This window comes from Drosophila sulfurigaster, chromosome 3, assembly GCF_023558435.1.
Source record: "Drosophila sulfurigaster albostrigata strain 15112-1811.04 chromosome 3, ASM2355843v2, whole genome shotgun sequence".
In the NCBI taxonomy this organism is placed as follows: Eukaryota; Metazoa; Arthropoda; class Insecta; order Diptera; family Drosophilidae; genus Drosophila; species Drosophila sulfurigaster.
The window spans coordinates 41,797,338-41,812,769 of record NC_084883.1 but is presented as its reverse complement, the minus strand read 5'-3'; the positions used below and the strand labels follow the sequence as shown (position 1 = coordinate 41,812,769).

General features: G+C 40.5%; 7 protein-coding genes across 7 annotated transcripts; 1 reads left to right on the top strand and 6 right to left on the bottom strand.

Moving 5' to 3' along the window:
* Positions 1-134: 134 nt before the first annotated feature.
* Positions 135-959, bottom strand: LOC133844424 (serine protease 1-like). Its single transcript, XM_062278396.1, has one exon. The coding sequence runs from the start codon at positions 931-933 to the stop codon at positions 154-156; it is 780 nt and encodes a 259-aa protein (XP_062134380.1). The 5' UTR covers positions 934-959; the 3' UTR covers positions 135-153.
* Positions 960-1,275: 316 nt separating this feature from the next.
* LOC133844493 (serine protease 1-like) lies at positions 1,276-2,169 on the bottom strand. The gene has a single exon (XM_062278514.1). The coding sequence runs from the start codon at positions 2,135-2,137 to the stop codon at positions 1,343-1,345; it is 795 nt and encodes a 264-aa protein (XP_062134498.1). The 5' UTR covers positions 2,138-2,169; the 3' UTR covers positions 1,276-1,342.
* A 938-nt stretch (positions 2,170-3,107) lies between these two features.
* LOC133841865 (serine protease 1-like) lies at positions 3,108-3,980 on the top strand. Its single transcript, XM_062274646.1, has one exon. The coding sequence runs from the start codon at positions 3,120-3,122 to the stop codon at positions 3,945-3,947; it is 828 nt and encodes a 275-aa protein (XP_062130630.1). The 5' UTR covers positions 3,108-3,119; the 3' UTR covers positions 3,948-3,980.
* A 2,101-nt stretch (positions 3,981-6,081) lies between these two features.
* Positions 6,082-6,964, bottom strand: LOC133844920 (serine protease 1-like). The gene has a single exon (XM_062279215.1). It carries the CDS (start codon positions 6,932-6,934, stop codon positions 6,140-6,142), a length of 795 nt encoding a protein of 264 aa, XP_062135199.1. The 5' UTR covers positions 6,935-6,964; the 3' UTR covers positions 6,082-6,139.
* Positions 6,965-8,451: 1,487 nt separating this feature from the next.
* LOC133842146 (serine protease 1-like) lies at positions 8,452-9,319 on the bottom strand. The gene has a single exon (XM_062275122.1). The coding sequence runs from the start codon at positions 9,284-9,286 to the stop codon at positions 8,492-8,494; it is 795 nt and encodes a 264-aa protein (XP_062131106.1). The 5' UTR covers positions 9,287-9,319; the 3' UTR covers positions 8,452-8,491.
* A 1,898-nt stretch (positions 9,320-11,217) lies between these two features.
* Positions 11,218-12,053, bottom strand: LOC133842409 (serine protease 1-like). Its single transcript, XM_062275479.1, has one exon. It carries the CDS (start codon positions 12,041-12,043, stop codon positions 11,249-11,251), a length of 795 nt encoding a protein of 264 aa, XP_062131463.1. The 5' UTR covers positions 12,044-12,053; the 3' UTR covers positions 11,218-11,248.
* A 2,172-nt stretch (positions 12,054-14,225) lies between these two features.
* LOC133844872 (serine protease 1-like) lies at positions 14,226-15,108 on the bottom strand. Its single transcript, XM_062279147.1, has one exon. It carries the CDS (start codon positions 15,076-15,078, stop codon positions 14,284-14,286), a length of 795 nt encoding a protein of 264 aa, XP_062135131.1. The 5' UTR covers positions 15,079-15,108; the 3' UTR covers positions 14,226-14,283.
* Positions 15,109-15,432: the final 324 nt, after the last annotated feature.

Below are 15,432 nucleotides of genomic sequence, written 5' to 3'. Positions count from 1 at the left end.
TAAGACCTGCTTCATAATCTTGATGTCTAGAGTCTAGACCCAACCATATGAGGTTCTTCCCGAATTTTGTATGTTCACTATGGTAATGCTCTACAAAATTATTTTCTATTTAAAATGATATTTTTTGTTTATTATTAATGAAGCTATGGCTATTTAATAAGCAATGCCAGTATGGTCACGGATCCAGTCCAAATGGTAAGTGACACGCTGGAAGCCAGATGGATGACCAGATTGGCAGCCAGCAGCAGACACCCAGTTGGTAACACCAATAAGTTTGTTGCCGTCGTGGGAAACCAGAGGACCACCAGAGTCACCACCGCAGGTGGACTTTCCGTCGGGAGTTCTCACACAGATGATGTTGTCCTGAATAAGACCGCCATAGGTCTGGGCGCACTCAGAGTTGTGGATGACCTGCAAGTCGACGCACTGCAACCAATCGGGCAGAGGAGAGCCATCATAGGTACCACCCCAGCCGCACGCAACAGCCCACCATCCGTTGTAGTCGTTGTAACGATCGTTGTAGCTGGGCAGCTCAACCTTGTTGACCATGTGCCAGAAGTCCACATGGGGAATGCGGATCAGGGCGATATCAGCTGAGTTGTGGTTGATCATGTCGTTGCGGCTAACCCAGTGGGTGTACTGGGCGTTGGTGCGCCATGTGGCACCGAAGTAGACGGTGACGGAGTCGGCGCTGCCAGTGCAGTGCTCAGCAGTAAGGACCCAGGTGTTGGAGATGATGGAACCACCGCACCACCAGCCACCGCTGAAGCCGAGACCGACGGTGTAGGGAGCCTTTCCCTCGTAGGCTGGGTATCCGTTGGTAATGCGACCCTCGATCTTGTTCACCTTGGTGATATCCTTGTTGTGGATCACCTCCTCGTAAGCCGAGGCAGAGGCAACAGCCAAAGCCAATAGAGTAATGAACACCTTCATGCTGGATGTACAACTTGATTTCCTAGCAGACCTTTTCGTGCTTTTATACAAATCCGTGTATCAAATCATTGTAGACATTATCTAAAGTGGCTATGCCTCTAATAATTCACGCTATAAAAGTGACTTGATTTTGGTAATAAAATATTTATGATCGCAGAGGTTCTTTTACCAACAAAAGTTTTGAAAATTGAAACGTAGAATCTCTATGACAAACTATTGCCAAATCAGGAATCTGTTAATTCTAATTGAATTCAGCAGCACACATTCTCGGCAGAGATAAAAATATTGATTAAATTTGAATTAAATTATCTTAATACGAAACAATAAATGGAGGCAGAAATATATTATTCGTTATTACATCTCTTTCGAAATGCTCATTTTATTCGTTTTTAATATATCAAGTAATAGCCTAATAGTAAGCAACACCAGAGTTGTCACGGATCCAGTCGAGTTGGTTGGTGACACGGGTGAATCCAGATGGAAGACCAGCGGTGCAGCCAGCGCCAGATACCCAGGAAGTAACACCAACAAGTTTGCCGCCGTCGTGGAGCACCAATGGGCCACCAGAGTCGCCAGAGCAGGTGGACTTGCCGCCGGGAGTGGAAACGCAGAGAATGCCATCGGGTTGGTTGCCATAGGTCTGAGAGCATTGGCTGTTGCTAATGATCTGCAAGTCGACGCACTGCATCCAGTCGGGTTGGGAACCGCCATCGGAGGTGATGCCCCAGCCGCAGGCAACAGCCCACCAGCCATCGTACATGTTGTAGCGATCGTTGTAGCTGGGCAGCTCAACCTTGTTGACCATGCTCCAGAAGTCGACATGGGGAGTGCGGATTAAAGCGATATCGTTGCCATTGTTGTTGGGCCAGTTGTGGTTCTGGATGAAGTTGCCGCTGCCAACGGAGTGGGTGAACTGGGCGTTGGTACGCCAGGTGGCACCGTAGTAGATGGTCACAGAGCTGGCACCGTTGGTGCAGTGAGCAGCAGTCAGCACCCAGTCGTGAGCAATGATGGAACCACCGCACCACCAACCGTTGAAGCTCAGGCCAACAGTGTAGGGAGCCTTGCCCTCGTAGGCTGGGTAGCCGTTGGTAATGCGTCCCTCGAGCTTCAGGGATTGTGGCAGATCCTTGGGATGCACCTGCTCAATGGTTTCGGCAGCAACTGCTGCGATAGCCAGGGCTAAAACAATAAAGGTCTTCATGTTGAAGTTAAAGCGACAACTGATAGCAATAAATCAAACCCATACCCCTTTTATACTATTCTTAATCTCAAGTATAGTTGTGAATATACTTAGGTAAAATCAGAGCCGCGATAAAATAATTAGTTGCCGCACGAAAGGAATAGATAGCAAATTAATAAATTTACGAGTATTCATGCCCGTTTTAAAAATACTAATCAGTACTTCAAGGGGCTCTTCTAAAGTAATGAAAGTTGTCTGTTCATAGCTTCTCATGATGTGTTGCCAGGTTGTTCAAGTAAATATTGCCACTTTATGAATAAATTAGGTAAACACTTATAACCTGTAACAAGAACCAGCAAACACGTAGGATTATTCGACAGTGCTGGACTCAGGTACTCATACAAAAAAGTTAAAAAATATATAATATAATAAATAAATAAATAATCAAATCTATCATCATGAAACAAACTTAATCTGCGTGCAAACATAACAAATCCTGTCTAAAAAAAATTGTAGCTCTATCTCTTATAGTTTCTGATATCTAGGTGTTCATACGGACAGACGGACAGACACACAGACGGACATGGCTAGATCGACTCGGCTGTTGATCCTGATCAAGAATATATATCCTTTTAGGGTCGGAGATGCCTCCTTCTACCTGTTACATACATTTCCTGCCGGCACAAAGTATTAATACCCTTCTACCTTCTATGGGTAGCGGGTATAAAAAGTGTTTAATTGAAGTGGGATTAACATATGTTACAGTCGATTTTTTTCTAAATACTCATTTTCTGAATATACATATATATTTATATATCTATATTTGAAATTCGACCTACTGGACGAGCCCCTTTAAGTCTCATTGTCTCTCTAATTAAATTAGACCTGTATAGAACCTAGTAAAACACAAAGAAAATTTATGAGCCGTGATTACGATGGAAAATTTATTAATCTGAGATAAGATTTTTAAATGTATAAAAGCAAAGGGAAATTTCAAAATGTTATGAGTTTCTCTTCAAAAATGAAACTGTTCGTGTTCCTAGTCCTTGCGGTGGCCGTAGCCAACGCTGTGCCCACCGGCATCACCAAACCTGTTAAGGTTATGGATATGCCCAAGACCCACAGCATTGATGGTCGCATTACCAATGGGTATCCAGCTTATGAGGGTAAGGTCCCCTACATTGTTGGTCTTAGCTTCGACGGTGGCTGGTGGTGTGGTGGTTCCATCATTGGAAACACCTGGGTGATGACTGCCGGACATTGCATTAGTGATGGTTCCGGTGTGACCATCTATTATGGTGCCAGCTTCCGTCACGAGGCTCAGTACACTCACTGGGTCAGTGGAAACGATCAAATCCGTCATCCCAACTACAACGATCAGTTGAACAATGACATTGCCCTCATCCGCACACCTCATGTGGACTTCTGGAGCTTGGTGAACAAGGTTGAGCTGCCCAGCTACAACGATCGCTACAACGACTACAACGGCTGGTGGGCTGTTGCTTCCGGCTGGGGCGCCATCTCAAATGACAGTGGCATGCACAACTACCTCAACTGTATCGATGTCCAGATCATCAGCAACGACGAATGCCGCAACATTTACGGCGGTGGCTATGTTATCGATAACACCATCTGCGTCAGCACATCTGGTGGCAAGTCCACTTGCGGTGGTGACTCTGGTGGTCCATTGGTTACACACGACGGCAGCCGCATTGTTGGCGTCACATCCTTCGCTCATGGGTATGGATGCACAGCTGGTTACCCCGCCGGTTTCACTCGTGTCACTGGTTACTTGGATTGGATCCGGGACAACACTGGAATCTCCTACTAAATTCTTATTCAATAAAAAACAAATGCATTTAAAAAATAATTTTTTAATCCTTTCACTCCAATTGTAATCACTTACATTGCAATAATAAGTTTAGCTTATAGAACATTTAAGGGATTCACAGAACAGTAATTGAACTTCGCAAGTCCCCTAAAAACACTCACAAAGTGGAATTTTCTATCAAGAGGAGTTGGAAGGCACAAAAATTTAGAATAAAATATGTGGCTTATTCGTAACAAGTAAAAAAAAAGATACAGTCGAGTGTACTCGACTGTGAGATACCCGCTACCCATTTTAAATAAGAGCAATATATTTTGCGGTATGATTCTCAAAACATACCAAATATACTGCAAAATAACTAAAAATATACCAAATGGTATATGTGCTATATCGGTGTAGTACCGCATTCAAAATATACCTTAGACGGCACAATATACCAGATTGTCAGCCTAAGCAACTCAGACCCCTAGTAAGTAGGCATATTTGCCCATACAAAAGAATTTCTTTAATAACTTCCAAAATTTTTATCGGATCGCAACCAATTTAGGAATTATAACTACTATAGTTATTATTGTATACACCGAAATTCGCATCTCTACCTTTGAAATTACGCTTGCTATTCGATTTTTTTAATTTGCGGGGGCGGAAGTGGGCGTGGCAAAAATTTGAAACAAACTTGATCTGCGTGCAAACATAACAAATGCAGTCGAAAAAAAATTATAGCTCTATCTCTTATAGTCTCTGAGATCTAGGTGTTCATACGGACAGACGGACAGACACACAGACACACAGACGGACATGACTAGATCGTCTCGGCTGTTGACGATGATCAAGAATATATATACTTTATAGGGTCGGATATGCCTCCTTCTACCTGTTACATATATTTCCTGTTATAATATCCTTCTACCCTATGGGTAGCGGGTATAAAAATTGTTCTAGTACTTTAGAACTATCTGGGCAATATGGGAGCAAAGTATTGAAATTCAGTTTGCAAATTTTAACTTTTGAATGAATCGTCCCTTACATCTGCTAAAAAGAAATCCTTTTCAGTACATATTACATTTAATTTCCGACTCGATCCGTGACCATACAGTAACAACATGTAATGACTGTTCTGGCAACGCCGACACACTAACAAGTAAGAAAGCTACTGTCGAGTGTACTCGACTGTGAGATACCCGCTACCCATTTTGAATAAAAGAAATATATTTTGCGCTATTTTGCTCAAAATTTACCGAATATAGTGCAAAAATACTAAAAATATACCAAATGGTATATTTGGTATATCGATATAGTACCGCATTCAAAATATACCATAGACGGCACAATATACCAGATTGTCAGCCAAAGCAACTCAGACCTCTAGCTTTAAAATTACGCTTGTTGTTCGATTTTTATACCCGCTACCCATAGGGTAGAAGGGTATTATAACTTTGTGCCGGCAGGAAATGTCTGTAACAGGTTGAACGAGGCATCTCCGACCCTATAAAGTATATATATTCTTGATCAGCGTCAACAGCCGAGACGATCTAGCCATGTCCGTCTGTGTGTCTGTCCGTCCGTCCTTATGAAACACCGGATCTTAGAGACTATAAGCGATAGAGCTATAATTCTTTTTTCGACAGCATTTGTTATGTTTGCACGCAGATCAAGTTTGTTTCAAATTTTTTTCCACGCCCACTTCCGCCCTGGAGACTATGCCTCTAATAGTTCACACTATAAAAGTGACTTGATTTTGATAGTAAAATATTTATGATCACAGATGTTAATTTTACTAACAAAAGTGTTGAAAATTGAAACGTTGAATCACTAACATAGACCATTGCTAAATTGAGAAGTTAGTATAATAAATAAAATCTAGCACTGAAAAGGCAGTGAAATCTATAGACTTGTTTAGCACTTCCAAAGTAAGTTACAGTGAAGTGTGATAATCTCTAAGATACTAGCCATATATAAAGATATAGTAATACATTTAAAAGATTCTATAGAGTACAAAATATAAGTCTTTCGGCCTGATACAAATTCCCTCTTTGTATACAATTATAATACCTCCTGTCCTATGGATAGCGAATGTATAAATTGATTCTTGTGAATATACAAGATAAGCACAAAACCAAAAATATGTTAATAGTCCTTATTACATTTCTCTCTAAATGCTTCTTTAATATATTTTCGGTAATTCCAGCAAGAGCCTAATAGTAAGCAACACCAGAGTTGTCGCGGATCCAGTCGAGTTGGTTGGTGACACGGGTGAATCCAGAAGGATGACCAGCGGTGCAGCCAGCGCCAGATACCCAGGAAGTAACACCAACAAGTTTTCCGCCATCGTGGAGCACCAATGGGCCACCAGAGTCGCCAGAGCAGGTGGACTTGCCGCCGGGGGTAGAAACGCAGAGAATGCCATCGGGTTGGTTGCCATAGGTCTGGGAGCATTGGCTGTTGCTGATGATCTGCAAATCGACGCACTGCAACCAGTCGGGTTGGGAACCGCCATCGGAGGTGATGCCCCAGCCGCAAGCGACAGCCCACCAGTTGTCGTACATGTTGTAGCGATCGTTGTAGCTGGGCAGCTCAACCTTGTTGACCATGCTCCAGAAGTCGACATGGGGGGTACGGATCAAAGCGATATCGTTGCCGTTCTGGTTGGGCCAGTTGTGGTTCTGGATGAAGTTGCCGCTGCCAACCGAGTGGGTGAACTGGGCGTTGGTACGCCAGGTGGCACCGTAGTAGATGGTCACAGAGCTGGCACCGTTGGTGCAGTGAGCAGCAGTCAGCACCCAGTCGTGAGCAATGATGGAACCACCGCACCACCAACCGTTGAAGCTCAGGCCAACAGTGTAGGGAGCCTTGCCCTCGTAGGCTGGGTAGCCGTTGGTAATGCGTCCCTCGAGCTTCAGGGATTGTGGCAGATCCTTGGGATGCACCTGCTCAATGGTTTCGGCAGCAACTGCTGCGATAGCCAGGGCCAATACGATGAAAGTCTTCATGTTGATGTTTAAAGCAACAACTGATGGCAATAAATCAAATCGCCACTCCTTTTATACTATTCTCAATCCTATAAATATCTTTGCATGGGGGCAATCAGCGCTGAGATAAAATAATTAATTAAAAGAAAGGAATAGATAGCAAAATAATGTATATATTCATGCTCATTTAAAGAAATTAATTAATTCTTCAAGGTGCACTTAGAAAGTAATCAAAGTAGTCTGTGAGTTCCCTCGTATAATGCACACGAATACTCATGACTTCTCATGGTGTGTTGCATTAGTTATTTAAGTGAACATTGCAGCTTTATAAAACATTAGGTCAACATTTGAATAAGTATAAGTATAAGTGAATAAGAATAAGTATATAATTGTTATATTATTATATAATAATACAATTTGTATAAGTTTCATAACATATAATTGTTATATTCTAGTATAATAATACCAATTTGCAAACAGTACAGAAAACACATAAAAAAGCTTTAAATGACTCGACTGAGATATCATATTAAAAATATACTAAAGTATAGTGATAATATGTCAAAGGTTAATTTTATGTTAAAAAAATACCATATTATGTTAAATATACACATATAGACATCGATTAGGTTGACGGTCAAGAATATATATCCTTACCGAGTAGGAAGTGCATTTATGAATCCTACAACTTAAATAAATATATTAATTACAGACTTTTAATTTTCAGAAAACTATTTGGAGATTTCCTTAACCTTTCCCTATCATCATTATAAATTATAAATTTGCACAAATGACTCATTTTTTTTTATTTATTACTGTTAATTGATATAGTTTGTTTACAATAATTTCAAGAAATTTCATGATAATGTCGCAATTATCAAATCGAGAATAACTATTTAACTTGGAAATACTTTAATTTATTTTCTTAGATATCACGTTTATAGTTTTTGGTAGTTTCAAATCTTTTTCATGATAAGATGATTTGAAATTTCTTTGCTATGCTGACTTTAGATACTTAATGCTCTGAACGTACTTTGCCAATTATTTATAACCACATCCGCTTCTATGTTAGACATAGGGTCTTCAATTATGCGACGCTGTCGAAGATCATTTTGTTCTATTTGGGCATTATATAGTAAACATCCTTAAATGAATACAGTGCATCCGATCGGTGAGAGAATTTTGAAGATTTTCACATAATCTTATCGAATTTTATGATCGAGTACTCGAAGGTTTAATTTACTTGACTGCCAATCTAATCTATATTTCATACAAAAGTTTAACTATGTTGGGGGTATTTTTTATTGTACCAAACCGGATTTACCACCTAATTTCAATTCGTTTCAAGCACTCATTCATAAAAAGTTGGACAATAGCCAAGATAAATCAGAGTCTTTAGTATACTAATAAAAAATTGTAGATAACACCGCCGGCAAGGTTAAACAGATGTCATTCCTGTCGATGGAATTGTTTCAAACGCGTATGAAAAAAATGTAGTGCTATCATGGAATAACAAATACAAAGACAAACAAATAATATTCGTTTCAGTCAAATGATAATATATTTCAAAGCCAATGCTTAATAGTAAGCGACGCCGGAATTGTCGCGAATCCAATCCAGATGAGCGGTGACACGAGTGAAACCAGATGGATGGCCAGATTGGCAACCAGCACCAGATACCCAGGAAGTAACACCAACCAGCTTAGCACCATCGTGGAGCACCAGTGGGCCACCAGAGTCACCCTGGCAAGTAGACTTGCCATCGGGAGTGGCAACACAAAGAATTCCTTCGGGTTGGGTTCCATAGACCTGAGAGCACTGTTCATTGCTGATGATCTGCAGATCGACGCACTGCAACCAATCGGGCAGAGGAGAGCCATCATAGGTGCCACCCCAGCCGCAGGCAACAGCCCACCAGTTGTCGTACATGTTGTAGCGATCGTTGTAGCTGGGCAGCTCAACCTTGTTGACCATGCTCCAGAAGTCGACATGGGGGGTACGGATCAAAGCGATATCGTTGCCATTCACATTGGGCCAGTTGTGGTTCTGGATGAAGTTGCCGCTGCCGACCGAGTGGGTGAACTGGGCGTTGGTACGCCAGGTGGCACCGTAGTAGATGGTCACAGAGCTGGCACCGTTGGTACAGTGAGCAGCAGTCAGCACCCAGTCGTGAGCAATGATGGAACCACCGCACCACCAACCGTTGAAGCTCAGGCCAACAGTGTAGGGAGCCTTGCCCTCGTAGGCTGGGTAGCCGTTGGTAATGCGTCCCTCGAGCTTCAGGGATGGTGGCAGATCCTTGGGATGAACCTGTTCAAAGGATTCAGCAGCAACTGCTGCAATAGCTAGGGCCAATACGATGAAAGTCTTCATGTTGAAGTTTGAAGCAACAACTGATAGCAATAAATCAGAACCACACCCCTTTTATACTAATCAGAGCTACAAATATATTTGTGCAAATGCATGGGTGCAATCGCAACTAAGATAAACTCATTAGTAATCGAAAAAAATCAATTTAAATGCCCCCCGGCCAATTAAAATAGAAATGAGAGGCGTATGAGAATGCTTTCAGATAGTGCACTCGAATACTTATGATTATTTATAATTGAAAAAAAGCGAGCATTATTTCGAGCATGAGGTTTTAAATAGACATACATTCTTTCCTGAAAATTGGGTTAACTAATTAGTTAAAATATTTAACTAACGAACTAATTTTATATAACAAAACCTGCTTCAGCAGTCGGAATCTTATTGTTTTGGTTAAGAATCTGGTGTGTTATTATACCAAATAACTTTTTGGTAAAGATGTATATGGTATGTTTTATGGAAAATATGGTATTTTACAGTCGGGTACACTGGACTATAGCTTTCTCACAGGTTTTGTAATGCCAATGTTTGCTTACAATTACAACACAAAAATCCATAAAATTGTGGGAATTTCCATAACGAAATCATCACTCATGATCAAGCGTGTGCTGGAGTTGACTTTAAAATAGTTTTATTTACTTAGCTGTATATCACGATTCTATTTCTTGGCAAATATTTTTCGTGATAAGATAGATGATGATTTGCATTTATTTGCTATACAGAAGTACTGAAGTACTTAGAAGTACTCAATACTCTGAACGTGCTGTGCCAATCAGTTATAAACACATCCGGTTCCTGATCATTGATATCTTTTAAGCATGGAACAAAGGTGACCGGATATTTTTGCGAATAAAGCATAAAAATAATTAATTCAAAAATACATGAGATTTGTTTGTTTATTCATTATTCTATCCTTCTTAAACTTTAACCTTTCAAAAGTATATTTGAAAATTATATCGTAATCTTAATTTCTCCTAATTTTTTCTATTTATTCCTGTTGTCTTTTGAAAAATCGTAAAAGGTCTTACCATTGAGAACAAAATATATTAGCATCAAGAGGCAAGACGAAATATTGAATTTCCTATTGACAACCATAAATGTACAATATCTTATTCATTTTCTTAAAAGGTGATAATAATAATGTCAGCAACAAAGAGTTTTTTTTGTAAGTTTTTCGAAGTCACAGTTTTTATCAGCCTCCAAGAGTTGATTAAATAATCATGTTTACCAATTATCAAAGATATTTTTCCGGATAACTAGTTTCAAGTCACTGCACTTCTGGACCAGTTGAGCAATTTAAAGACAACACAAAATATCCTTTTTGTCTACTGTTTTGATCTGTCAATGTGATCAATGTAATTTAACATCTTATGATCGGATTATTTTTAGAGAGAGTAAGCGTCATTTTGAAACTCGTTGAGAGGATCGCAAATTTGTTATTGGTTTACTTTTATTATTATTTATTATTTTTATTTATTTATTTCAACCTGTATGTGAATTTGAGAAGTGATGAATTAAATTAATGAAAAGTAAAAATAAAAGAAATAAATTCAGAAATGAACCTCTTAGTTGTTAGTTGATTACAAACCAACATGATTTTGTGGGTTCTTCTTATCACAAAAATTAGGAATTATATGATCGGGGCTCGAAAGTTCCATTTGCTTCAGTTGCTAATCTTATCTATTTAGTATTTTATACACAACTTTGACTACGCTGGGGATATTTTTAATTCAAACAAAAAAAATCAGGATTTACCTTAAATTTGTACTCATTTCAAGCACTCATTCATAAAATGTCCAACAGTAACTGATGGAGAATTGAAGATAACATCAGGGGTAAGGTGAAAAAAGAGTCATACCTATTGATGAAAGTCGTTTCAGACTCTTCTGAAAATTGAATAAACCTATCATAGAAAAGCAAATAGAAAGACAACAAAATAATATTTGCGATATATTTTAAAGCCAATGCTTAGTAGTAAGCGACACCTGAGTTGTCGCGAATCCAATCCAGCTGAGCGGTAACACGAGTGAAACCAGATGGATGGCCAGATTGACAACCAGCACTAGATACCCAGGAAGCAACACCAACCAGCTTGGCACCATCGTGGAGCACCAATGGGCCACCAGAGTCGCCACTACAGGTAGACTTGCCATCGGGAGTGGCAACACAGAGAATTCCTTCGGGTTGGTGTCCATAGACCTGGGAGCACTGGTCGTTGTTAATGATCTGCAGATCGACGCACTGCAACCAATCGGGCATAGGAGAGCCATCATAGGTGCCACCCCAACCGCAGGCAACAGCCCACCAGTTATCATACATGTTGTAGCGATCGTTGTAGCTGGGCAGCTCAACCTTGTTGACCATGCTCCAGAAGTCGACATGGGGAGTGCGGATCAAAGCGATATCGTTGCCGCTCTGACTGGGGTAGTTGCCGTTCTGGATGAAGTTGCCGCTGCCGACCGAGTGGGTGAACTGGGCGTTGGTACGCCAGGTGGCACCGTAGTAGATGGTCACAGAGCTGGCACCGTTGGTACAGTGAGCAGCAGTCAGCACCCAGTCGTGAGCAATGATGGAACCACCGCACCACCAACCGTTGAAGCTCAGGCCAACAGTGTAGGGAGCCTTGCCCTCGTAGGCTGGGTAGCCGTTGGTAATGCGTCCCTCGATCTTTTGAGATTGTGGCAGATCCTTGGGATGCACCTGCTCAATGGTTTCGGCAGCAACTGCTGCGATAGCCAGGGCCAATACGATGAAAGTCTTCATGTTGAAGTGAAAGCAACAACTGATAAAAAAAAATCGGTACCACACCCCTTTTTATACAAAACAGAACCACAAATATGTTTGTGTAATCCATAGTGCAATCAAAGCTAAGATAAACTAATGGGACACACTTTACGAACATAGTAGCGGAAGTTTCTAAATTGGCCAAAATATTTTGGAAAATTTCCTATCTGTTCCTATCAGTACTACAAATTGCCAAAGTGCAATATAGGGGTATAATCATTTGAAGTTGTCTTGAAAACATTATTGTATTTGAAATAATATTGTATGTGTATTTGAAAATAATATTGTATTAGACAGTTTCACAGGTGATGTTATCAAAATGCAGTAGTACTCAATACTCTAAACATATAAGTAGGTGACCGGATGTCGTTGTGATCACCTACAAGACAACATAAAATTGACGATTATCAAAATGAGTTTGTGTTTAAACTACATCTTCATCACGTTCCATCCACAAAGAATCAGTGAGCAAGTACATATTTATGTATATAAAGCTTATCAATTGATCACTTCTTGCGTATGTGTGACGTTACAGCCTCAACCACGGGTCATCTTGAATGCATCATGTCACCGGTAAGTTATGTAATGTGAATAAACGTCGCTGAGATATGTTGAAGTATTGTGCAATTTTTATATCCTCGGAGTCAGTTAATTTTAATTTATATTTTTGGTGCATATAATAACAAGTAAGAAAGCTACAGTCGAGTGTACTCGGCTGTGAGATAGGGTATTATAACATTATACCGGCAGGAAATGTATGTAACAGGCATAAGAAGGCATCTCCGACCCTTTAAAGTTGATATATTCTTGATCAGGGTCAATAGCCGAGGCCTAGCCGTATCCGGGTGTCCGTCTGTCCGTATGAACACCTAACATAGATCTCAGAGACTATAAGAAATAGAGCTATTCATTTTTTTCGACAGCATTTGTTATGTTTCAACGCAGATCACGTTTGTTTAAAATTTTTGCCAGGCCCACTTTCGCCTCCGCAAATCGATAAAAATCGAATAACAAGCGTAATTTTAAAGCTAGGTATATACAATAATAGCTATAGTACTTGTGATTCCTGAAAATTTGGTTGCGATCGGATAAAAATGATCGAAGTTATTAAAGAAACTCTTTTGTATGGGCAAAAACGCCTACTTACGACTAAGTCTTTGTTGCTTTGACTGCCAATCTGGTATACTTTGCACTCCATGGTATGTTTTTAATGGGGTACTATATCAATATACCAAAAATTAAATTTTTATATTTTTAGTATTTTGTAGTACATTATTTTGGTATATTTTAAGAATTACATCGCAATATTTTGCTTTTATTCAAAATGCGTAGGGGGTTTGTCACAGTCGAGCACACTCGACTGTAGCTTTCTTACTTGTTTTTGAAAGTTCAACTATAAATATTGTAAAGTTCATTGTGCAATACGATATTACAGCACTTTTCTTGAATGTATCTGGTGACAAGATTGTCGCAGCTCCTTTTTATACCCGCTACCCATAGGGTAGAAGGGTATTATAACTTTGTGCCGACAGGAAATGTATGTAACAGGTAGAAGGAGGCATCTCCGACCCTATAAAGTATATATATTCTTGATCAGAGTCAACAGCCGAGACGATCTAGCCATGTCCGTCTGTCCGTCTGTGTGTCTGTGTGTCTGTCCGTCTGTGTGTCTGTCCGTCCGTCCGTATGAACACCTAGATCTCAGAGACTATAAGTGATAGAGCTATAATTTTTTTTCGACAGCATTTGTTATGTTTTCACGCAGATCAAGTTTGTTTCAAATTTTTGCCACGCCCACTTCCGCCCCCGCAAATCAAAAAAATCAAATAACAAGTGTAATTTTAAAGATAGAGTTACGAATTTTGGTACATACAATAACAACTATAGTAGTTATGATTCCTGAAAATTTGGTTGCGATCAGATAAAAATTGTCGAAGTTATTAAAGAAATTCTTTTGTATGGGCAAAAACGCCTACTTACTAAAGATATAGTAATACATTTAAAAGATTCTATAGAGTACAAAATATAAGTCCTTCTGCCTGATACAAATTCCCTCTTTGTATACAATTATAATACCTCCTGTCCTATGGATAGCGAGTGTATAAATTGATTCTTGTCAATATACAAGATAAACACAAAACCAAAAATATGTTAATAGTCCTTATTACATTTCTCTCTAAATGCTTCTTTAATATATTTTCGGTAATTCCAGCAAGCGCCTAATAGTAAGCAACACCAGAGTTGTCGCGGATCCAGTCGAGTTGGTTGGTGACACGGGTGAATCCAGAAGGATGACCAGCAGTGCAGCCAGCGCCAGATACCCAGGAGGTAACACCAACAAGTTTGCCGCCGTCGTGGAGCACCAATGGGCCACCAGAGTCGCCAGAGCAGGTGGACTTGCCGCCGGGGGTAGAAACGCAGAGAATGCCATCGGGTTGGTTGCCATAGGTCTGGGAGCATTGGCTGTTGCTGATGATCTGCAAATCGACGCACTGCAACCAGTCGGGTTGGGAACCGCCATCGGAGGTGATGCCCCAGCCGCAAGCGACAGCCCACCAGTTGTCGTACATGTTGTAGCGATCGTTGTAGCTGGGCAACTCAACCTTGTTGACCATGCTCCAGAAGTCGACATGGGGGGTACGGATCAAAGCGATATCGTTGCCGTTCTGGTTGGGCCAGTTGTGGTTCTGGATGAAGTTGCCGCTGCCAACCGAGTGGGTGAACTGGGCGTTGGTACGCCAGGTGGCACCGTAGTAGATGGTCACAGAGCTGGCACCGTTGGTGCAGTGAGCAGCAGTCAGCACCCAGTCGTGAGCAATGATGGAACCACCGCACCACCAACCGTTGAAGCTCAGGCCAACAGTGTAGGGAGCCTTGCCCTCGTAGGCTGGGTAGCCGTTGGTAATGCGTCCCTCGAGCTTCAGGGATTGTGGCAGATCCTTGGGATGCACCTGCTCAATGGTTTCGGCAGCAACTGCTGCGATAGCCAGGGCCAATACGATGAAAGTCTTCATGTTGATGTTTAAAGCAACAACTGATGGCAATAAATCAAATCGTCACTCCTTTTATACTATTCTCAATCCTATAAATATCTTTGCATGGGGGCAATCAGCGCTGAGATAAAATAATTAATTAAAAGAAAGGAATAGATAGCAAAATAATGTATATATTCATGCTCATTTAAAGAAATTAATTAATTCTTCAAGGTGCACTTAGAAAGTAATCAAAGTAGTCTGTGAGTTCCCTCGTATAATGCACACGAATACTCATGACTTCTCATGGTGTGTTGCATTAGTTATTTAAGTGAACATTGCAGCTTTATTAAAACAGTAGGTCAACATTTGAATAAGTATAAGTATAAGTTAATA